Genomic DNA, 25196 nt, shown 5'->3' with positions numbered 1-25196 from the left:
GTGTCCGACTCTTCGTGACCCCATGGACCAGAGTACACCAGGCACTCCTGTCTTCCACTGCCTCCCGCAGTTTGGTCAAACTCATGCTGGTAGCTTTGAGAACACTGTCCAACCATCTCATCCTCTGTCGTCCCCTTCTCCTTGTGCCCTCCATTTTCCCAGCATCAGGGTCTTTTCCAGGGAGTCTTCTCTTCTCAAGAGGTGTCCAAAGTATTGGAGCCTCAGCTTCAGGATCTGTCCTTCCAGTGAGCACTCAGGGCTGATTTCCTTCAGAATGGAGAGGTTTGATCTTCTTGCAGTCCATGGGACTCTCAAGAGTCTCCTCCAGCACCATAATTCAAAAGCATCAATTCTTCGGCGATCAGCCTTCTTGATAGTCCAGCTCTCACTTCCATACATCATTACTGGGAAAACCATAGCTTTAACGATTCAAACCTTTGTCCTAGTTCCGCTTTATTCCATTGACCAAGGCATCTTTTGCCAAATACTCTACATATGCACATTTTAACTTTGCAGACTTACTCACTGCAAGTACTTTAGGAATCAGAAATGGCAAATGGCTTATCAGGAAAATAAACAATAAAGACCTGGTTCATGTTTTACTGGACAAGTGTGCCCTCCCCTTTGGTGGGATGGTGGCCATGTGCCCTTGTCCTTATCATGACTACACAGGGGCTTCTTAGGTACTGCTGAATGGATAATTCTTCTGTTTGTATGATTTGTGTCTTCAAATGGTGGTGTAGTGGTGCTACTGCATTAATCAGGTTATTGCATAAAGAGCCACACATGTGAAGTCCTCCTGATAAACATTACACAAGGTATTTGAGGAAAGACAGAAATGCACCAACTCTTCCACTATAGGAAAATACTACATTTAAATCAGGATTGATGTAATATTTTTAAAGTCGGCCAACATCATTCCTTTCTTTCCCTCTCTCGATTATATTTGCAGAAATGAAATACAAAGATTCAGCAGCTGATAATAATATGAACTCAGCCAGAGAGCAGAAAACCCAACAGTCTGCTTGGAAAAGGTCAATGAAAAATGTAATCATTTGATACGGAACAGCCAAAAAAATAGAACACAAAAGGCAATTTTAGCATTTCCACCACCCAGACCACCAAACATACAAATTAACTACTGGAAAGGAGAACAGTGTGTGGCCTTTGTGAGTGCTTTCAGCTTCTCTCCTTGCAAACGCAGCCTCTCTTATCTTGGATTGGAACCCTGGCGTGTTGGCGATTCCTGCTTAGCACAAAAGCTATCCCAGCAGGCAGGGTCTTCAGGTGCAAGAGGCACAGCAGAGGCAACTAAATCATCAAAAGTCAGTGTTGTAAATGTAGTCTGGGTCGCAGCAGAAGAAAGCACCTGAAAAGAAGAAGGGAGGGGAATTCAATTCACAGAAATGCAGATCAGTATTTCCATGATTGAAGAACAAGGTTGTAATTATTTTTCCCTGTTTGTAACATTACAACACACACACACACACCTATTTTACAGACGGGAGAGGCAAAGATAGATCTAATTCTAATTTTGAAAGGCAACCCAGTATGTTCACATTTGAGCACAACCCCAAGGTTCTGGAATCTGAAGGACCAGGGTGAAGGGGATCAGACTTTCCCCATTTTGGTCCATTATCATTTCGTCAGTCTGCTTTGCCCCACATTCTTCCCTGCCTGAAACTGCCACGTGCATCCAGAGATACTTCAAAAAATTATACACTCAAGGGCCGCAAGATGAGGCTGAGATTAAACAATTTTTGGAAAGAAATGGACTAACAAAGTTGTCACAAAAAAACAGATTAATCCTGAACAACAAAATAATACAACAAGAGATTGAACAAGCCATTCAGAACATGCAACTGGGCAAATCTCCAGGGCCAGATGGCCTGACTTCCAAGTATTACAAGACATTAAAAGACTATCTGATCCAACCAATGATGGAGGTCTGTAATGAAATTATGGAGGGGAAGAGGGCGCCGGAATCGTGGAAGGAAGCTTTTATCACATTGATACCAAAATCTGAAACTGAAAAGACACAACTTAAAAACTATCGTCCCATCTCCCTTCTGAATGTGGATTACAAAATATTTGCAGACATTTTGGCAAGTAGACTTAAAAGAGTTCTTAATGAAGTAATCCATAAAGACCAGGCAGGCTTTCTCCCAGGTAGACATATGTTTGCCAATACTAGGAACATTATTGATATTTTGGAACTTTTGCAAACAGATATAAATACAAAAGCAGTGTTAATTTTTATAGATGCGGAGAAGGCCTTTGATAATATTTCTTGGAAATTTATGAAGGGAAACTTAAAAGAAATGGGAGTGGGACGGGGGTTTGAGAATGGGATTGATGCAATATATTCAGAACAAAAGGCCAAATTGATAGTTAACAATGTGGTTACAGAAGAGTTCAAAATTGAAAAAGGAACACGACAAGGCTGCCCGATCTCCCCTCTGTTATTTATCTCGGTTCTGGAGGTGCTCTTGAACATGATTAGAGGGGACCGGCTGGTGGAAGGGATTCAGGTCAGAGCGAAACAATATAAACTTAAAGCTTTTGCAGATGACCTAGTTTTGACCCTGCAGGAGCCAGAATCTAGTACGAAAAGAGTATTACAACTGATTCAGGACTTTGGTCGGGTGGCGGGATTTAAATTAAACAAACAGAAAACCAAGGTGCTGGGGAAAAATTTGACAGATACAGAGTCAGAACGGTTTCAGAGAGAAACAGAACTAACTATGGTTAAAAAGGTAAAGTACCTAGGGGTAAACATAACAGCAAAAAATCTGAGTCTATTCAAGGATAACTATGAAAAATGTTGGTCTGAAATTAAGAGAGACTTGGATAGTTGGACAAAATTGAAGCTTTCTTTGTTAGGCCGAATTGCCGCTATTAAGATGAATGTATTGCCAAAAATGTTATTTTTGTTTCAAACACTACAGATTGTGGACAAAACGGAGTGCTTCCGGAAGTGGCAGAAAGATATATCTAAATTTGTCTGGCAGGGCAAAAAGCCCAGAATTAAGTTTAAGATATTAACAGATGCGAAAGAAAGAGGGGGCTTTGCCCTGCCAGACTTAAAGTTGTACTATGAAGCCGCAGCTTTCTGCTGGCTAAAAGACTGGCTACTTCTCGAAGACACTGACGTACTGGACCTGGAAGGTTTTAACAATGCTTTTGGTTGGCATGCATACTTATGGTATGACAAAGTTAAGATCAATAAGGCCTTTAAGAACCATATTGTCAGGAAAGCAGTGTTTAATGTCTGGACAAAATATAAAGACTTATTGGAAAATAAAACCCCAAGGTGGCTTTCACCTCTGGAGGCTAAGGCCCGAAAAAGACCCAATATGGAGGCCAAATGGCCAAAATATTGGGAAATATTAGAAAAAGATGGAGACAATTGGAAATTGCAGAGTTTGGAGAAAATGAAGGATAAGGTGCGAGACTGGTTACATTATGCTCAGATTAAAGAAGTTTTTAAAAATGACAAAAAGTTAGGGTTCCAGGTGGAGAAATCGAAGTTAGAAACAGAATTGTTAGAACCAAAGACCAAGGTACTATCTAGAATGTATAACTTGCTGTTAAAATGGAATACACAAGACGAAATGGTTAAATCGGCTATGATAAAATGGGCACAGGACATTGGGCATAACATTATGTTTGAGGACTGGGAAAGGTTGTGGACCACTGGGCTGAACTTCACCGCATGTAATGCTCTGAAGGAAAATGTAATGAAAATGATATATAGATGGTACATGACCCCAATTAAACTTGCCAAAATATACCATTCGTCTGATAATAAATGTTGGAAATGTAAAGAAAATGAAGGAACATTCTTTCACCTCTGGTGGACATGCCCTAAGGTGAAGGTCTTCTGGGAAATGATATATAATGAGCTGAAAAAGGTATTTAAGTATACCTTCACTAAGAAACCAGAGGCCTTCCTTCTGGGTATTGTCGGCCAGAAGGTGTTAAAGAAGGACCGAACATTCTTTATGTATGCAACAACGGCAGCAAGGATACTCATCGCAAAAAACTGGAAAACTCAAGATCTACCCACACTGGAAGAGTGGCAGATGCAACTGATGGACTATATGCAACTGGCCGAGATGACTGGCAGAATCCGTGATCTGGGAGAAGAGAAGATGGAGGAAGACTGGGAGAAATTCAAGATGTATCTACAAAAACATTGTAATTTGGTTGAATGTTAAGAAGGATGCTAGATTATAAAAAATTGGCCACCACTAAATTAGATTTAAATTTGATGATAAGTGAGACTAAAGAAAATATAAATTTTTTTGGAAGAAGTGCTAGATTATATTTGAATGAGTGGACATGAGATTGTAAACAAGCTGATAATTTGTTTGGAAAAAAACTTTTAACGATGTAAATGGGAGCGGGAGACGCGAGGGAGTCCAAAGAAGTGATGAAATTATGTCTGTGATAGAAGTAAGATTGTTTATTATTTGTGCATTTATATCTAAAAACCTTAATAAATATTTATTAAAAAAAAAAAAAGAAACTGCCACGTGCAGTTTTCTGTACTTTTCGGTACACAACTGTCCATCACTCCATCTTATATGCTGAAATATGGGAAGCTCCATCAATATTGGCATTCCGCCAGCTCTTGAAGACACACCAGTTTAGACAAGCATTTACTATGTCTGTTTTAACGGATTTAGTTTTATATATTTTAATTATGGATGTTTTAATGTAGTCTTATTTTTGTAACTGGGTTTATTCTTGTTATTTTGCTATTGGCTTTTATTCAATTGTGAACCGCCTTGGTATTTCTTCTTCAGATGAAAGGCAGTATATTAATTATTTAAATAATAGTATAATAATAATAATAATGTATGCACCAATGCATATGCATGCTGATTCAGTGAGAGAGAAGAAAACGGAATCCATGCTGTTGTGTGATCACATCAAGAAATGCCCAAAATAACTGAGAACATTCAGTTGTGTGAGGGAGAAAGCATATGGAAACATTTGTGATTCATGGCTCCCTTTAATAGATTTTGTGAAAAGCAGATATTTATACATTAATTGCTTCAGTTGATTTGATTTGAAATAATTGTTGATTGATTCTGCTTTTGCTACCCCCCCCCCTCCGGTTCTTTAACCGCTTTAATATTTTCACATTGGCCGACATCCAATGATGCCCACTTGCTTGTGCAACAGAAATCTGTTTTACATAACAGGACTTCTGGTTTCTCTCTTCCTTGTTCCAGTCCCCCGTGCACCACCAAAATCTGCTCTGGGTGCTTCCCCAGCCCTCTGGAGCATATTTTGGAGGCACACGGAGGTAGAAGAGGAAAGAAGCATCCCATTACATAAGCAGACGCCCACTCGGGCCACGTTGGATCTCACCTTTTCTAGGTTTCTAACCAAATTCTTCTGAAACTTAGTATAATATTTTTATGGTAAAGGAAAAGGTAAAGGGACCCCTGACCATTAGGTCCAGTCGCGGATGACTCTGGGGTTGCAGCGCTCATCTCGCTTTACTGGCCGAGGGAGCCGATGTACAGCTTCTGGGTCATGTGGCCAGCATGACTAAGCCACTTCTGGCGAACCAGAGCAGCGCACGGAAACGCCGTTTACCTTCCCGCCAGAGTGGTACCTATTTATCTACTTGCACTTTGACGTGTTTTCAAACTGCTAGGTTGGCAGGAGCAGGGACCGAGCAATGGGAGCTCACCCCGTTGCAGGGATTCGAACCGCCGACCTTCTGATCAGCAAGTCCTAGGCTCTGTGGTTTAACCCACAGCGCCACCCGCATGCCATGCGTAATAGTCCCATTAAGGTACTATTCATCAAAGTTTGCATTTATCCCAAACTGCACCATAGCCTTTCTAGCAACTTTGCATTTGATTGCTAGTTTTTTTAAAAACCACGAAAGTCAGCTGTGGGATATCGATTTTTAAGTCTCCCTTTTCTGTTGTTTTTTATGTGTTTACTATTAACAGCACAATGCAAACACCCTTCACATCAGGCTGGGGCGAGTGGGGTTGGTTGGGAGGAGGTGTCCCTCTGCCCAGACCTGCTGGGTTACGCCACCTCCTGCTAGACATCTGTAGAGTGACACCAGCATCACTTCACCGCAAGATCTGGCGAGCCTCGGGGAGAACAGGATGCTGGGTTAGAAGGGCCATGTCATGAATGAGCCAGCTCCCAGTGATGGTTTGCAGCCAGCTCTCAGGGAAGGTTTGCAGACAATTGAAGAAATCAGCCAGGAACAGAGAGGGTTAACTGCCAGGCAGAATGAGCATCGGCTAATGCCAACTCCAAAGTGCCAAAGGTCCGTATAGTTAAAGCTATGGTTTTCCCAGTAGTGATGTATGGAAGTGAGAGCTGGACCATCAAGAAGGCTGATCTCTGAAGAATTGATGCTTTAGAATTATGGTGCTGGAGGAGACTCTTGAGAGTCCCATGGACTGCAAGAAGATCAAACGTACCCATTCTGAAGGAAATCAGCCCTGAGTGCTCACTGGAAGGACAGATCGTGAAGCTGAGGCTCCAATACTTTGGCCACATCAAGAGAAGAGAAGACACAAGGACAGGCCACTGGGCTGGTCCATAAGGCTCTCATATTATTGTGAAGCTCCCCCTTCCACCCACCAAAATGAAGGGGGGAGGAAATGTTGCCAGCAAGTTCTTTACTAGCAGCAGCCAGCAGAGATCCCCACCATGGAGTTTTCTGGTGGCAGAGCAGAGCAGGTCCAGGAACTGTTGGACTGAGCAGCAGATTGGGCTAGATGATCTCCAATATCATATCCCAAGTATTCTACTTTATTCTAGGATCTGAATACAGGTGGACGGTATTTTCTACTCTAGGTTTTTATTAACAGCTGCTTGGAATTGTATTCCAGTCAAGAGTGCTATTGTGTATTTAAAAATTCAACAGCTATTTAGCATAGAGCCATCTCAAGGCAGAAGACAAAATATCACAAACCTACTAACAATTCTGCTTGATACTGAAAATTACCCGAACATCTTACCGCAGCAGGCTTCTCTCCAAACGCTCCTGGTTTCCCCAGAGCAACTGCAACATGGTGACAATCATCTAGCCGTGTTTCCTAGATGGCAAAAGGGGGAAAAGTGTACCGAATAACTACCAACACCAATAGAAAGCAAATGTAGGAGAGTAAAAGATTAGATAGTACGGACAGGAAAAACTGCCTACATTTCCCCATTGTTGCTCCATGTTTCAGGAAGTCCGGTGATGTGACAGCCTAGGTAAATTAACTTGTTGGCCTGTCAACCCTCTTATGTAACACTTCCTGTTCCACGTGTGCAATATTGCAAAGGTGGATCTGTTCTAGAGCATATTTGCAGCAAGTAATATTAAGAAAGGGGTGTGGAACCTCCTGTCTAGGGCAAAATCCACTCCACCAGGCCCCTCTGTCCACAGAAATGAGGATTTTGGTAGCTGCAAATCTGTCAAGCGGTGCTGAAAAAAGTCACAGCTGTTAATGCATTGTCTTCTACACAACCACAGAAGAGTAGCCTACCCTTTGGTTACCCTTTAACCCTCTTCCACCCCATCATTTGGATTGTCTTTCTCCCTATTTTAAAGGAAACAGAAAACAAAGAAAACAGCAATGGAGCCATTAGTTGTCAGCGCATGACCTACTGGGAGGTCCTAACTCATCAGCTTGAAGACCAGTGCTTTGACAATTTCTACTCTGTTCGCTGTGGGTGGTAAAAAAAGAAGTCTCTTTTTTACCTACTATACTTGATCCCATCCCCCCCCCTTTCATACATTATCAAAGCAGAAACTGAGTTCCCTAAAGTGAAGTTAAGAGGTTATTTCTCAGTGACTTAATATTAACATCATTTCCCATTTCGAAAAGCAAACACAGGAGTCTAAATGTTAGTTACTGCCACTATTGGCATGAGGTCTCCCCAGACTGCAGACGTTAAAAGCTTTACGGGTGCTCCAACTGGGTGCATTATAAGGTTGTGCGGCATTGCTAGAGGACAAAGCGGGTTTTTTCCTTCTTCTCTGCAAACACCAGCAAATTTCTTTATGAGAGTTCAACAAAGCAACAGCACAATCACTCCTGAAAGCCATGAGCAAATTTGGCCATTAAAGGCAAAACGTGAATGTCGTTTTGATTGCTCCTTGAGACACAGCACTAATACCAAGCGGGGGGGGGGGGGAGGAGAGGTTTTGGTGGGTGGAGAGGGTGGCACCAAAAAATGCACAAAAATATCTTCCTGAGGGAGGAAGTTCTGCCTCGAGTCTGCCCTCTGCCCTTAAAATCAATCAGGCACAAACGACGGTCTCCCGCGGGCCAATGGATTTTCGAGGGGACCCAGAAACACTGTCCATGCAACCGACTGTCAGGAGTTCAGCCTACACTCGAGTAGGACTCTGGCAGAGACACATGCCCGACTGGCATGTTCTCTACCTCCTGGTCAATCGTTCGGGAGCTTCATAAGCTTTCTTCAGCCCATACAGCGACCAATGCCAACAGACATCCGCACACTTAGGGATCTGCAGATTCTGCGCAGTTTGCGTGATAGACCTCAGTAACACAGCATTTTGGCTAATGTAACACAGTAACACAAACATCCTGTCTTCATCACTTCCCACTCTGTGGAGTCAAAACATACACCGTCATGTGATAGACAACAATCCCATGACTGCAGTCACGGAGCAGGAATTCTAACACCGACTAGGCAAGCTCCTTTTCTTCTCCTACCCCTGCACCCTTACAAATAGGGATCCCAAGAAAGCAGGGGCTCACGAGTAGGCAATTTAAGCGTTACACCAACATCTTATGGTATTTCAAGACAGTATATAGTATAACTTTAGGGAGAAGTTTGTAGGTTGTAGCCTCACCTCAAAACTCCATTCCTTCTCTTCTTCGCCATCCAAGAGCATAACTGTCCCGTTATACATTTTCCCCACTTCCAGTTGCAGTGGGGATACATTAAACTCAATCCTCTGAAGGTCAAAACCTATCCCGACACCAATGGCTTTTATAAAGCTCTCTTTTAGTGCCTAAAAGAAGGAAAAAATCAAAATGCAGGTGGTCAACCCATGTATGGTTCCAATCACTATATGCAGTGGCTTTCTGAATCTCCGCCTAATAGGAACCACAAGACTCTATATTGTGTGTCCCCCACTTACATTTAAAATTCTTCCACACCTATACACGATTAAACCAGGGCCAAATCCCAGGTCTTTTTCTTCTGCCTGTTATGTATAGAGAATTTCCATGGTTATATCTTGCGAGTACAATTGGCAGGAGTAAGCATGGGACAACACAGAAGCCTCCTTGCAGATACCCGAGTTGTCAAAATGCCCACTGCATTAATAAGAACTGGTCACGAAACCTGAAGGTTTTAGCTGATCATTCAATTCATTGATTATCTGTTTATTCTTCCTACAAGTAACTCAAAGTGGCTTATATATGGCTCTTAGGCAGTCTCCCACCATAGCACCTTGCAAAGCATCTTCCTTGTTTAGCTTTAGTGGAATTGTGCCATCAAGCCATTCTCTATGCTTAATGAATGATTTAACTGATCAAATGTTATTCTTATTTATATATTTATTTATTAAATACCTGTCCTTCACTATAAGGGTGCAAGGGCAGGCGTTGCAACGTTAAAGCATAACATTAAGAACTGTTTAAAACAATTTGCAATCGTGAAAATAAAGTGGGTTCTAAAAATATTCACTTCTACTATCAAAATGAAGCTGTATAATGAAGATGCCAATCACATCTCTGTAGGGAGGGAGTTCCACAGCTTAGGGGCCACCACAGAGAAGGCCACTCTTCTGGGCCAAACCTCTGAGTGCGGAAAAGCTACCAAGAGTGTCACCTCTGCCGATTCAAGAGGGTTTGTAGCAAAGGAGGTGATTGTTCACATATTTCAAGCCAGAGTTGCTTAGGGCTTTAAACACCAATTTAAACCTCAAATTTAATCGGGAAATGAACTGGCAAGCAGTGTAGCTCAGGACCACTGCTTTTTCCCTGGGGTGTGCGTGTGCAGGGGTACACATACCCCTAAACATTTTGTCAATCTAATGGGAGAATAAACTAATTTTTTTTTTTTAAAAAAAAATCGTTTCTTCCCCAGCACAGGGACTTGTCAGTTCCATTGCTACCCCCGATGGCGGCCTTTTGTCCATTTATTATATTTACTTTTCCCAAACTGAACTATAAAATTTTGATTTTCTCAAGTCAAAATAAGAGGACCCCTAAACATTTTTTTTAGAAAAAAAAGCCTCTCCCCATATAAACTGTCCGAGACTCTGCATTCGGCCTTTTCTGCAGTGCCTCCCCATTTGTGGAATGCTCTCCCCAGGGAGGTTCGCCAGGTGCCTTTATATAATATACATATACATATACATATACATATACATATACATATACATATACATATACATATACATATACATATATTGTCAGGGAACTGCCATCGGAGCCAGAGGAGGAGGGAGGGCTCCAGAGGGATGCCAGAGAGCGTCCCAGGAGGAAGAGAGGCAGCCCATCTGTGGGGGAAGGAAATCAGCGTAGCACCAGTGGAGAAGGGGGGCAGATGGGGGAATCGGTGAGGTGGCTCCATGACTCCTCGCCAGAGACCAGGAGGGAGAGCACGGGTCCTCCACTGCCCACACCCTCCCTGCGCAGAAGACTTCCGCGCAGGGAGAGTAGGCGGAGACTTGGCGTCAAAGAACTTCTGTGCTGGAAGAAGTTCAAGAAACGCCCACTGACGGATTCTGCCAGCGATTGAGGCAGCCACGGATGGGTGGCTGTCCGGACAGAAAGGGTTCACCTAGGTGACTCAGCCAGGTGTGGCGACGACTTACACACGAGCAACCCCTAGAACCATTACATATATATATATATAAAATGTGTGTGTGTGTGTGTGTGTGTTAGTCACCAGGTGAAAACGTTCTTCCTCAACCAAACCTGATTAATATTCTACTGCCTTTTAAATGCGTCAGTGGGAAGGGGTGAGTGTGTTGTTGTTTTGTTGTCTTGTTCTACTTATTTGCTTGTTTTCATCCTGTATTTTATTCTGTGAACCGCCCTGAGATTTTATGATGGATGGCGGTATATAAACCCAATAAATAAATAAATAAGAAGAAGAAGTAATAAATAAAACAGGGGTTATATGACATCGGAATGTAACCCCAGCCAGAAACCTCAATACATGGGCCTTTTCTTGGGATGAGAAAGTGCAAGGTGACTTGTAACAGGATTGGGGAATCTACCTGCCCATCAATTGTTTGGCAGGGAAGAGATGAGAGGGGAAATGCTTCAATGTTGTACAAAGCAAATAATTGAAGTTCTGTTATAACATTAAGAGAGACTGTATCCATTCATGGTGCGAGTGTGCAAGGGTGAAGCAATATTGGAGGACGGTGCTAATAGTTATAAATGAAAAAATTAAGGAGATAATAAGTGAATATTTTCTATTATGTCTCCCAAACTATGTGAATTCCCCCCCCCCCCAGAATTGCAAATAAATCTGGACTCAAGATACTGTATAATTCAACCTTGACAAGGATTGTGAATGCTAAAATGTTGAAGAAAAATGTAAGCTGGGTTTGGAAAAGAAGTAATTAGAAAAATAGGGGAAGAAATGTCAGTTATTACATGAACAATCACATTAAAGAAGTGGAGGGATACAGAGGAAAACGGGAAGACTGGAAATTAGCAGAGCAATATGTAAGAAAGGAGGAATAATGGAAGATGGAGGGAATTCATATTCTCTTATTTAATATTTAATGTAATAATGAGAATTTCAAAAGAGCAGATTAATGAATTATAAAATATTTAATATTTACTGACAGTTTAATAAGTGGGTATTTGTATGAATAATGTTTGTGTCTTCATTTATGATATGCATGTATTATGACCATTATTGTGAAAAATATTGTATGAAACTTATGTAGTTGATGAAGAAATTTAATAAAGTTAATTTAAAAAAATTAAAAGAAATACATATGAAAATACATATTTTATCACAAAATAGTATTTTAACGTGGTGAACACATTTCTAAATGTATTTCATCCTAAAATACTACTTTGGATCCACTTTGGTACATTTTTTAATGTTGAGATTGGTAATTTAAAATTAGGAGGTGTGTGAAATCTGAAAGATAAATGTAATCCATGGATGTGTTGGAAGTAGTGAAAAATATGTCACCCCACTAATATATTTTAGGAGATGGTACATAAAGACTGATTGTTAATGATAGCAGCAAATATTGAAATGATGTATGAAATATGATTATAGTGCATTATAGTATTTAAGATTTGTATTGTGCATTCTATGTTATATATTAACATTATGGCATTTTGTACATTTGATACATTTAAACACAACTGTTTTGCAAAATGCAGGCCAAACAAAACCCTCCTCCGATTCTTCTTTGTAGGCTTTCAAAGCAAATATATAAACGATTCAATAAAAGTTATTCCAAACAAAGCCACTCAATATTTGAAGAGAGGCTGTGTTGACTGGATTATGGATAAACGGTTAAAAATAAAAATGGTCAGTTACCCAGTGCCTATGAAACATATCCAACTGAAGCCATTCGCTGTTCATGGACTTGATTACTCTCCACTCTTCCCCTGTAAACTGCCGCTTCATAATTCGAAAGAAGTCTGGAATTGAACCACTCCCTGCAATTAGAAAGCAAAATGACTGGGAGAAAAAAGATTGTTTAGGAACTGTGGGGATTATTCTGAACCAGACCACTGGTTCCTTTAGCTCAGTACAGTGGTACCTCGGGTTAAGAACTTAATTCGTTCTGGAGGTCCGTTCCTAACCTGAAACTGTTCTTAACCTGAGGTACCACTTTAGCTAATGGGGCCTCCCGCTGCCGCTGCACCGTGATTTCTGTTCTCATCTTGAAGCGAAGTTCTTAACCCAAGGTACTATTTCTGGGTTAGTGGAGTCTGTAACCTGAAGCGTCTGTAAAACGAGGTACCACTGTACTGTCTACACAGAGTAACAGTAGCTCTCCAGGATTTTGTAAAGGGAGACTGTCCCAGCCCTGTCTCGAGATGGCAGGGATCTGGAACAAATTTATACGATATTTGTAAGACAACTGCAAGCCATTATCATCATTAGCAGGCTTATCTGAAGATTTGCAAGATGAAATTGCTACCTATTCGGGCTGAGTAATATAATATTTTAGGTAATGTTATAACAAGTATAGGAAATGTAAAGTGAAATGTAAAGATGTAAAGTTTAATTTTGTAAACCATCAGACAGGAGGGAATGAAGCTCAGTTGAGCCAAAGAGATAAAATAAGAGGGTGTGATGTTACATAATGTGATTATATGTAAAACCAATAAAAATCATACACACACACACACACACACAGTGGTACCTCGGGTTAAGTACTTAATTCATTCCGGAGGTCCGTTCTTAACCTGAAACTGTTCTTAACCTGAAGCACCACTTTAGGTAATGGGGCCTCCTGCTGCCACCGCGCCACTGGAGCACGATTTCTGTTCTAATCCTGAAGCAAAGTTCTTAACCCGAGGTACTATTTCTGGGTTAGTCGAGTCTGTAGCCTGAAGTGTATGTAACTTGAAGGGTATGTAACCTGAGGTACCACTGTATATATATAAAATAGTGATGGTGGAGATTGAACCTTCTGTGCTCTGTCCCTCTCTGGCAGCTCGTTGTGTCTCCACGGAGATTAAGGAGAAAAAGACAATTTAAGCCACCGTGGCTGCCCTAATGCTGCTAAATTTCAAATCCCATCAGCCCCCCAGTCAGCAAAGCCAACCACCAAAGATGATAGGAGCTGTAATCAAGGGGTAGGCAACCTAAGGCCCAGGGGCCGGATGCGGCTCAATCACCTTCTAAATCCGGCCTGCAGACGGTCCAGAAATCAGCGTGTTTTTACATGAATGCGTCCTTTTATTTAAAATGCATCTCTGGGTTATTTGTGGGGCCTGCCTAGTGTTTTTACATTCTACCATTGCACTGTGGAGAACATACTAACTTATGGTCTGTGCGTGTGGTTTGGGAGCTGCACGGCCAGGGAAAAAACAATGCTATCCAGGGTTGTAAAGACTGCACCTTAGATCAAATCTATGCTGCCAGGTGCCATAAGAAAGTGGCAGAGATAGCACATGATAGTACGCACCCCGGAAATTATCTCTTTCAGCTTCTGCCTTCTGGAAGAAGGTATAGGGTTATAAAGGCCAGGACTAGCCGCCTGAAAAACAGTTTCTACGCTAATGCAATTCTGGTTCTAAGCGCAGCATAAGGGTTCTCTGTAGTGTAGTGTATTTTAAAATGGGGTTTTAGAGTTTTTAGGGGGGGTTGAATGTTTTATGTAGTTTTTATGTAGTTTTTCAATTTCATTGTTCCGCAAGGGACAATGACAATAAAGATATCGTATTGTATCGTAGAATATGTGCTTTCATTTGAAATGCATCTCTGGGTTATTTCTGGGGCATAGGAATTCGTTCACCCCCCCCCCAAATATATATATAGTCCAAACACCCACATGGTCTGAGGGACGGTGGACCGGCCCACAGCTGGAAAATGTTGCTGACCCCTGTTGTAATCTAATAACATCTGAAAGGTCACAGGTTTCCGACCCTTGTCTTAGGTGAGGAGTTGCAAATTCAGGCAAGGGCAACATCAAACATACTGAAGGAATGGGGCAATTCAGAGTATTACACATATGGTCAATTGCACGTTAATCTGGAGAGCCAAGGTCAGTGAGGATGGAATTTTCAACTGAAGCCAGAACTCTTCCTGCTGAGGATTATGGATATATAGTTAGAAAAGGACTATGGAACTACGGCTGTGAGACTTTTATATGCACAAAGATGGAAGGGCTTATTATTAGCAACAAAGGAAGAACAGCTGTTAAAACGAATGAACTTAGAAGAGATGGCAAAATTGACACGTTCAATTAGAGAAAAGTCATTGTTAACATTTGTTAAAGATTGGAAACCTCTCGTGGAGTTTTTGCATGAAAAAGAAAAAAGGAATGATATTTGGATTAGATGATTGAAGATGTTTGTTTGCAGAAAGTGGCTTTGTTGGGTGTTATATTGGATTGGACAAAGCAAATATCATTTAGATATAGACAAATGAAGGAGTTTAAGTTCTTTATTTTCCTAATTTTATTTTTCTATCTTTCTCTTTTAACCTCTTTTCTACTCTTTTTTCTTTTTCTTTAGCTTTTTCTACTCCTTTGTCCTCCCTTTTTATGGTTGTTTTTTTTTAAATGGAATTTAGATCAAAGTCTTAGTTCAGATAAAAATGGGAAAAGAAATTTGATATTAACCTTTGAATTTTTCTCTAGAAAGCCTAATAAAACTTATTTTTTTTAAAAAAGGGATTGTGAGAATGTTTTTTTTTTAAAAAATTAATGAATTGCTGGTGCACCCTATATAGATCAGTGAGGGGTTTTAACCCTTTGCCTGGTGTTGTGGTCTAATTCTGTGAATGGTGCTTCGAAATGTTTAGCTCTGAAATGTTGCACTATAGTACAATGTATACATTTTCAACTGACCCTCATTTATGTTTCCAGCAGCATTTTTTAACCTTTAGTGCTGCATTCAAACACACTTGGATATGCCTGTTTCAAGTGGGACGGGAAGAGAGACAGAAGGTCATATTTTAAAGGCCCAAACTGATATATAATGCTTTTTCATCCAAGTTGAGACACTTTTAACTGAGAGCTGCAAATGGCGGGTGGAGGGAAGGGGGATGACAACAAAGACAACTTCTTGGAAGGGCTGCAGTGAATGTATGAGCGGTGGCTTTTACAAAAAGCATTTAAGAAGCCTTGATCTCAACTAAAAAGAGATTTCTGTACAAGGATAAATAAAAGGCCAATAGCCATAAGGTCAAGTGATTTCCCACAAGATCACAGGATGACACATATTCAAAGGGGAATTTATTGCTGATGACATTGTCACCTTTCTTATCCCTAAAAGCCAAAAGATTTCAATAAGGTGTTTCTCTTTCACATAGAATGCTAAGGCTATCAGCAGTTCTTTTCCCCCTTCAGAAAATAAAATAGCAATTTGGAAGAGGGATGGCTGCCGATGATAATCCATCCTACTTTGACCAGCAAAATACGTTTCATGTGTTCCAACTTTCAGTTTAAGACTTGAGGGGAAAAGTCTTTTGATAAGCAGTTGTGGGACAGAATAAAGACACAGGTGTGTTCATACCACAGGGAACAAACCTCCTCTCAGCCAACTTTCTGCTCTATTCAGTACAGTGCCGGATTTATGTATAAGCTAAACAAGCCATAGTTTAGGGCCCCACTCTCTTGCCCCCCAAAACTCGATGTACATTTCCAAAATATAAGATTAAATACAAATAAAATAAAACCTAGATACAGCAACAGTGTTTTATCCTATTTGTTATGTGTTATCCTATTTGTTATGTGTTATCCTATTTGTTATGTGCAAATGGCTTCAGATACCTATTAGGTGCATAAATTACCATATAGCATACAGTGGTACCTCGGGTTAAGAACTTAATTCGTTCTGGAGGTCCGTTCTTAACCTGAAACTGTTCTTAACCTGAGGTACTACTTTAGCTAATGGGGCCTCCCACTGCTGCCACGCCACCGCTGCACGATTTCTGTTCTCATCCTGAAGCGAAGTTTTTAACCAGAGGTGCTATTTCAGGGTTAGTGGAGTCTGTAACCTGAAGCGTATGTAACCTGAAGCATCTGTAACCCAAGGTACCACTGTATATTCATCACAAAAAAACAGTGACAATCTGTTGACAAAGGACAGCTGGACTTATAAAGGGCTCAATTACCTTCAGTAGCTTAGGGCCTCATCAAACCTAAATCCGGCCCTGATTCAGTATGTCAGTTTCTTCCAAATTAGACATGCACTCTCCTGGGCAGTCCAGGGCTGCCCAGGCGAGAAGACCCCCTCTTGGCCTCACTGGTGTGGTCCAAAGGAAATCAGAACAATACATTTGGCACCAGCTTGGCTGGAGGAGTTGCTGAGAGAGGAGGTATAAGGTGCCATCCAACTGCCTTAGGGATTCCACTCTGGATTTGTGTAGGGTTTAGCCTTTTCTTCTCCTGAAGATATCCCACAAGGCAGAAATTGAGGATCAGAGTTTACCTCCTCCTATAGATGGGCTACCTTCCCAGGTTGACAGGCCCCATCTGCCTCTCGCTTTCTTCTACAGCACGTGCAGAAACTGTCTTATTGACCCATTATTGATCTCGTCTGCTCAATCCACTGGAGAACCTTCACAGGTGCCAGAGAAGGGCACAGAGACACTTTTGGGAACCACAATGGCAGCTCCTGGACTAGATAGCCTCCTCGATTCTATGATAATGTATGCAACCACACAAACAAGTTCAGCCAGTAATAAAAACATTCAAAATCTGGATTGAGCTACACCATTTAGCATCATCATCATATGATGATGTCAGGCTTCAGGGAATTGGCTCATCGCCCTCCTTTGGCAGTAAATAAGCAGAACAAAGAGAGAGGAGTCTCTTACCAGTTAGAAATTTTAATGATCACAGCAAGAGAACAAAGAATCCATTTCTAGGAATGAAGGTGCTCCCAATTAAGGGTTCTACCCACTTCCTCCATAGTCTTGTAACCTGATCTCACAACCACTGTGCTTTCTGTGCTGCCACCTTACCTGTTCTTCTTGACCTCGAGCTGAGTGGATGAACGCTTTCAAGTGACAGTGAGTCTGTTAACTCTCTCCCAGTTCTTCTCCTCCTAGCTGTTCCCCATCCAGTACTTCCCAGCTTCTGCCTTCTGAACTATGTCCCTCTGCAAACCACTGTTCCAAATCTATACTGTCCTCCTGCTCCTAGGAAGATTCAGGATCCTGAGGTTTCCACCATTCCTCCTCAATGCAGCCCTCCTCAGCACAGTCCCTGACAGATGATGATGGCAGTATATAACAAGAGATGTTTTACAGAGCAGCAAAGAAAAGTAAAATAAAATCACTGTAAAAACCAGTCATTTCATTTCACAAATGTAAAAGAAAAATGTTGGTAACAGTTGCTGTGAAAATCTAATTTTAGGAAGTATTCAGAAAGAATTTATTTTGGGTCCAGTACTTCTACAACAGAACTTTTGTGCTCTCTTGTTGTCTAGGTAAAGTGTTTGAAGTAAAATGTGTGGAATGAGGTGGACAGAGAAGCAAACAGGAAAGCCGGAATCTTTAGAAATACACCAGAGAATTCTCAAGGCAATAGTACACTAAATTAAAATGAATCCATGCTTCCCAATGCATTGGGGTAGCTGGCAAAAATAAATAAAACTAAATAAGAGAAATGAAGATGGAGGCATAATATCAGTTTACTGGAGAAATCACCAAAAGACATATACTCATTATTAAGCAAGGCCTTGTAGATTTCTGGTTTTAGCTTACAAAGCTAAGCATACTGGGAAATTATTAGCAAGCTCATTATCTGGAAAAAAGACATCTCTCTCCTTTTTTTAAAAAAATAACAGCAATTACAATCCTACCAACTGCATTTAAAGAGAGGGGAATTAAAAAAGCCAACTTCAGAAGCAACCTTTTCCTTTGGAAGGCCAAGTTCTTACTATCTTGCCTTGTTAATGTATCTGATTAACTATATAATACCATGAAATTTTGTAAAAGATTAGAACTTGCAGCAGAAACATGTACCTCTCCAGATGCTGCCTGACTCCAACTCCCATCAACCCCAGTGAGCATGGCCAATGGTCAGGAATAGTGGGAGATGGAGTCCAGCAACATCTAGAAGACCACAGGTTCTCCAAAAGTTCTGCCATCATCTGTTTGAAAGTAAGGATATTGACAATTTTGGCAGATCTTTACATTACAAATGTGATAGATTTTCTTGGAAACAGGATGAGAATATTGCAAATATTAATACTGGATGCATAAAAGCTGACTCCTTTTGGAAGCAAAATGGTCCAGGCCCATAATTATTATTCAAAGCTTTACTAGCTAGAACCTCTTCAAAAACAAGTACAAAACAATCAACGATACAGCCGGACAATTCCATAAGGCATATGCATATCCAAGCATAGGTTCTTCTTAAATGTATATATATAATGTAATTATGATCAGAGTAAAAATCAAATCTATGTTTCTCCCATAACTTCTTTCTTTTGTTATCTGTGGCGTCCAAAGAGAGACTAACAGGCAACTTCCTTCAAAATGAAGATTTGCAATTGAATACCTTAATCACATGATCTAAGGTTAAACACTCATGTGTAAACCAGCAGAGAACAGCAACAGTTAATGGTCAATCCAACTAAAGCTCAGAGAGAGCTGTCTTGTAGCTTAGTATATACTAAAATGGAATTTTCCAATGTTAAACCCTTTCAGCAATAAACAATCGTTCTCCTTTTCAGTGTGCACTTAAACAATTATACTTCACAGAGAACAAGACTAGATTTCTCTGCCATATTTATTTCCAGAGAAAGCAGTGTTTGAACAAAGGAAGATATCCCGAAAATGTGCTTCCTCAAAGCGAGGAATGTCCATTAGGGGCTATTTCAGTCTTTCTCAAAGAGTGGCCTGAGACCCACAGGTGGGACTCAGCACCACAGCCTGCCCCTCTGCCCTGCCCCCTAGTGCCAAAATTCTGAACTGCATTCTTTTACAGAGGCAACAGAGTGGGGGGAGGGAGGGCAACTTCCCAAGAATAATAAATGCTTTATTTTAATTTCAAATAAAACTTATAAAAAGCTAACACATTTATCTTTGGAGTGTTTTTTTTTTTTTAAAAAAAACATATTTATCTGTTATCCTGCAGGTTAGATACAGACTTCTGGGTCACAAAAACCTAGGCATGAGGTACCTATTTATAAAATGGGATGAAGTGACAGAAAAAAAATCTTTTCAGCAACTGTGCTGCTAAATATCTCATTAGCAACATAAACGTAATTAATGTTTTATCTGTTATGAACAGATTAAAAAAGCTGTTGTGCAGCTCATACTCCTTATGTTCATAATTGAAAGCAACAGTTTCTTATCTCCCCTCAAACAGAGAAGCAACAGACACTTTTTTTCTTATGCGGGGTGGGGGAATAAGTCAAATATTATCACCATCCAGGGCACTAAATAAAGGCTTTAGATCTCTGAAATGGAGGAATCCTAGGCACATGTACCTGGGAGCAAGACCCAGTGAAACAGCAGAACTTAACTTTCAAGTATTCATGCCCGGGATTTGTCTGGGAAGAGAATAATTGGCTGCTAGAATCTTCATGTCTAATTTCCTTCTGAATGAATCGTATCTGAACTTCGCTCCCTCTCTAGAGTGTTCATTTCAGGGAGCAGACAATCCAGCTTTGCGTCAGCAGTTGTAAAATTAGTTTTAACTTATTTTTAATTGATTTCCCCTGGCAAGGGATAGATGATAACTGTTAACTGACGGGGTAGGATAAGCCCTGAGGACGGATGATAACATTAATGTTAATGACGGCTAAAAAATGTTAGGGGGAAAGTGAAGAGTATTCTGAAGGCACCGAGAGAGGGGTGAGCGGTTTCTGGTTTGCTCTAGGCCCACATTTCAGAAGTACATCTTTAAAAAAACACACACACCACAAAAGGTATCTATGTCTCAGGTACTTAGAAAAGGAAATACCACCCAGGACATTCCAAGTATCAGTCCTTAGCGTGCAGCTATGAATTCTATAAATCACTGCAGAACCTGTCAGCACATTATTCTTACAGGTAGGGTGGTATTCATGAGCAGTTTTGAGAAGCAATAGGGCATGACTCTGCTATTTCCCCCCCTCCCTTTTGACAGGTGTCCTGCAGTATTTCCAAGTGCACAACAGGCAATTCAACAGGCATAGATTTTCACTACTGCATTCCCATCTTCCCAACGGCAGCCATGGGGAAGCTTGAGCCTGAGTTTAACTCTTTCTCTACTCTACTCCCATTGTTTTTATATATAAAAAACCACATCTCTGCATGGCACCTGTGGAGGCCTCCCTTGAAATCTATACAGTAAAGCACTTTAAGCTCCACTGATGATCAAAAAAAAAAATTAAGTTCAGCTGAATATTATCAGGATAATAAGCACTAGCCCGAAACTTTCCACCATGCCACACTTCACAGCTAAAAATAATATTCTGTATGCCCTGCCACTCACAGAAAATAATCTTAATGCAATTATTCCCATAAATGAATGCAAAAAACCAACAACCTGGAAATGTTCTCATGCTGTGACTGAACATACTTCAGTTAGACCTCTGATGGAATATGCTGGTGGGATCATGATGCAAATGGAAATGGAAAAAATAAAAGCAGCAGTAGCCATAGGAAGTAAAATGCTTTAATTGCACCGAAGAGGGACTTATGGAACAATCCTATCTGGCAAGATGGATGGGTTAGGATCCAGCTGGGTTATACTGATGAAACTCCCTCATCCTTGGCTGGTATATCTCTCTCATCCTGGCTCAGCCAGGACCTAGCTGGCTGAACTGAGCCCAGAAGATCTTCAATCTTCAGCCAGTGTAAGCATTGAAAGGGGTGGGGGGGTTGCAGCGGGGGCGAGACCATGGCAGGGGGGAATTAGGCTGGATCCTAAGCCTGGTTCATCTGAATCACATGACCTGGCAACCTGGTATAAATTAAGCCGGCAAAAAGGGTGGTGTAACTCAAACACAATATTGAAGGCTGGCTTTCTCTCTGCCATGCTTAGGCTGGCTCATCCAGCTGTAGCCTCACTGCTGATCGGAATTTGGCTCTGGTTTATCTTTAAGGTAAAGGTACCCCTAAACATTAGGTCCAGTTGTGGCCGACTCTGGGGTTGCGGTGCTCAACTCGCTTTATTGGCTCAGGGAGCCGGGATACAGCTTCCGGGTCATGTGGCCAGCATGACTAAGGCGCTTCTGACAAACACGGAAATGCCGTTTACCTCCCTGCCGGAGTGGTACCTATTTATCTACTTGCACTTTGACATGCTTTTGAACTGCTAGGTGGGCAGGAGTAGGGACCGAGCAACAGGAGCTCACCCCGTCGCGGGGATTTGAACCGCCGACCTTCTGATCAGCAAGTCCTAAGCTCTGTGGTTTTAACCCACAGTGCCACCCACGTCCCTATCTTTACTCTGGCTTAATTTACACTGGCTTGCATGATGCCAGCTTCCTGTGCTCCTTATGCAAGGCTATTACAACAGTAGCATGCTAGATAAGCAAGCAGTTTGGAGCTGAGTCGAAATTTCTTTTACTCTCTCTCCCCTAGGAAAATACTTTCTGCTTCCATTATCAGCTTTTTCACAGCAGAACCTTGAAAAGCCCATTAATCAAAAAGTGAGCGGAAATGGCAGCATGCATATTATACAGATGCAGATAACTCTTCTCTGTACATTTATGCACCGGAAAGCCATTTACATTATTTTCTCCATGTTAGTTACTTTTAAGTTGCGTTGGTCTCAATGGAGGCAAGCAGCCCCCGTGCTCAACTCTTGCCGCTATTTAGAGGACTCAAATAGTGCTTAACTTGGGATGTGCAGTTGCTTGTGCAACAGAAATCCACAGGGCCTCCAGCTCACCTAACCTTGCAGAGCAGATTTTGAGGTTACCAAAGGCAGCCCCTCCGACAGCACGTAACAGTAATCTGGCAGGGACAAGGACATTAATGATCAGAGCTGGCCTTGGTCATTCATCCCTTTAGACTGCAATCCAAAGTTTTGCAGAAAGGGAGATATAGTGTTGCATCTGCAGCCGGGACATTCAAGGTGACGCTGGAAGTTTATGGCCACAGACCATTCAGGAACAATCTCTGCACCATTTTAGCCTGCCTTTTAGAATGCAGTTAAAGCTTATCTTTCCTGGCGGTCTTCCATACCTGCTGATTTTTAAACATTATGAAGCAGCTCTTACTTAGAGGGTTTCACCCAAAAAGTTTACTTTTAATGAATTTTTAGGTTCCTGATTCGATTTCTTATAGCTTTGCATAAGGCAAGGCAATAGATTATCACCAATCTCCACAGGAGCTTACCAGCACTCTGTAAATAAAAGCAGTTATTGAGTGTTGGCGAGGCATTGAGAACAGTATAGAATCACTGGAAAAGTAACATGTTGTATACTTCTCCAGCCCCCACCAAAAAGAGATAAGGACAAAACAAAGTAATTAAGGAGCCTAGTCTGAAGAACAGATCTACACTACAAAAATACCTGCTCTATACTAGTTAGATTATCATGGTTTGCCCCAAAGAATCCTGGGAGCTGTAGTGTAGCAAAGGTGCTGAGAATTTCCTGTTAGAGATGTCTATTCATTCCCTGACAGAGATACAGCTCTTATAGAAGAGAAAATGGATTGGTTATTATAGCATATTTGGGTGCCAAAATGGTTTTCACATATCATGACGAGAATCCCCTTTTCAATGTGGCGGTTTAAATGTTGCAGATGGCTTCATCCGCAAGTGCTTAATGTTTTGGAATCTGAATATCAGATGGAAAGGTTTTCCACAGATCAATAGTGCCACCCTGTGGCTGCTCCTAAGATAAAGAAAAATACAAATCCCTTGTAACTCTAGTTTTTGGAACATAAAGCCTCTTTCCTTTCTGGAAGGAAAAACACACACACACACCGTTCCACAGAATTGGGGCGGGGGGTGTTTAGCCCAGCCTTTTGTTTTCCAGATAATCATATTGGTATCGTTTGATTCTTTGTTTACATGAATTGCTTAGCCCAAGGCAGGGTACATACACCAGTATTATAAGAACTTGGTGCTTGAGATTACTTTTCACTGCCATTTCTTTTTTTTCCTCATCTGTCATGTCTTTTTAGATTATAAGCCTGTTGCCAGGGACCATCTTAGTACTGATATTTGTCACACCCCAGCTTTTTCAGCTCAAAGGTGAGGTAGAAATACCTTAAATGGGCAAATAAATACTGTTAGGGACTAAACCCTAGAAATTATAAATGGCAGGATTTTGAATATTTGGAGTACTGAAGGGAAAATTGCAGTCAAGTGGAAAAGCACAAGCTAAGCTTCTGTTCCAAGCTAGGGCCTCACCTAGGTTAGAGGTATTAATGTGACAAAAAGTGTTGATGGCCCATCTGAGAGGAATATTGGGCCTAGGCAGACAGAGGTTGCCATGGTGATGGGGTGTGTGTTTGAGGTGACAAGAAAAGAGAGTTTTTAGAGCAAGGTGTGCTGGGAAGAGGAAGGGGGAGAACAAAGACTGGGATCCATCTTGGGCAGGCTGGCTGGGAGAGATGCCTTTGACTCCATGGCTGTAGGGGACCAGCCCCTCTTGAAATGACCATGCTGTAAGACAGGCATCCCCAAACTCAGCCCTCCAGCTGTTTTGGGACTACAACTCCCATTATCCCTAGCTAACAGGACCAGTGGTCAGGGATGATGGGAATTGTAGTCCCAAAACAGCTGGAGGGTGGAGTTTGGGGATGCCTCCTGTAAGGTCTGGACTTCCTCCACATAGACTGAAGGTGTGAATATGTGAATAAATCATATTTCTTAAAGCTTCAACATCTCCACCACGTCTTCAATTCTCCAAAGCAGCACAAACCCTGGGTGAGCGCCTGGAACCCACTGCGGGTGGCGCCCAACTTCTGTAACAATACGTACATGCATACATTCAATAAAAACATGTCAAACAAAATTAGAAACATGCCAAAGGTCTCTTTGGCATGTCTAAGTGTTGAATGGTCTCTTTAAATTTGAAGGTTCATTATTGTTCCACAAGATGTGTATTTCTTTAAGGGCCAGAGCAAATAACATGACCTAGTTTTACAGCTGTGAAGCAGTATAGCAGGTGCTGTTAAGTTGTGTTAATTAAGCTGTGTCAGCAATTGGGTATAGTATATAAAGAGCAGCACCTAGCTCTCTCAGTACCCTGGTGGTTGGGTTGGTGGATGGGTCATGCTTATTGATATATTATAATTAATGTAAAAGGAGTTTTTGTTTTTGTTATTAAAACCTAGCTAAAGTTATTTTGTGTTCCTTGTCATGTGTGGTCTCCCCAGTAAGCTCTCTGCAGCACAACTAATCTGCAAAATAGCCAACACTAAGAAGGGCTGGGTAAGATTCCCTCCTGAAACCTTGGACAGCAACTGCCACACAGTGTTGTGGGCAATGTTGAGCCAGATGAACTGATAGTCTGGCTTGGTATATAAGTCAGCTTCCTGCATTCCTAAGATTGGAACAATTCAGCCAATGGCAGTCAGAGACTGTGAACGAAGGAAAGCTCAGCCAATCGCTG

At 41.4% G+C, this 25196-nt stretch overlaps 1 protein-coding gene across 1 annotated transcript in view; it reads right to left on the bottom strand.

The window, feature by feature from the left end:
- Window positions 1-420: 420 nt before the first annotated feature.
- AASDHPPT (aminoadipate-semialdehyde dehydrogenase-phosphopantetheinyl transferase) overlaps window positions 421-25196 on the bottom strand; it is a 30070-nt gene continuing 5294 nt past the window's right edge. The window contains exons 3-6 of the mRNA XM_081860711.1: window positions 12541-12662; window positions 8861-9022; window positions 7011-7088; window positions 421-1369 (exon numbers count right to left, since the gene is read on the bottom strand). Of these exons, the coding sequence (XP_081716837.1) occupies window positions 1211-1369; window positions 7011-7088; window positions 8861-9022; window positions 12541-12662 (521 nt within the window). The 3' untranslated portion in view covers window positions 421-1210. The remainder of the gene's footprint in view (window positions 1370-7010; window positions 7089-8860; window positions 9023-12540; window positions 12663-25196) is intronic.

The sequence above is a fragment of the Podarcis erhardii genome (genome assembly GCF_964252035.2).
Source record: "Podarcis erhardii genome assembly, chromosome: 4".
Taxonomy (NCBI): Eukaryota; Metazoa; Chordata; class Lepidosauria; order Squamata; family Lacertidae; genus Podarcis; species Podarcis erhardii.
Note: the sequence above shows the minus strand (reverse complement) of the source record. Positions and strands in the feature narration are given on the sequence as shown.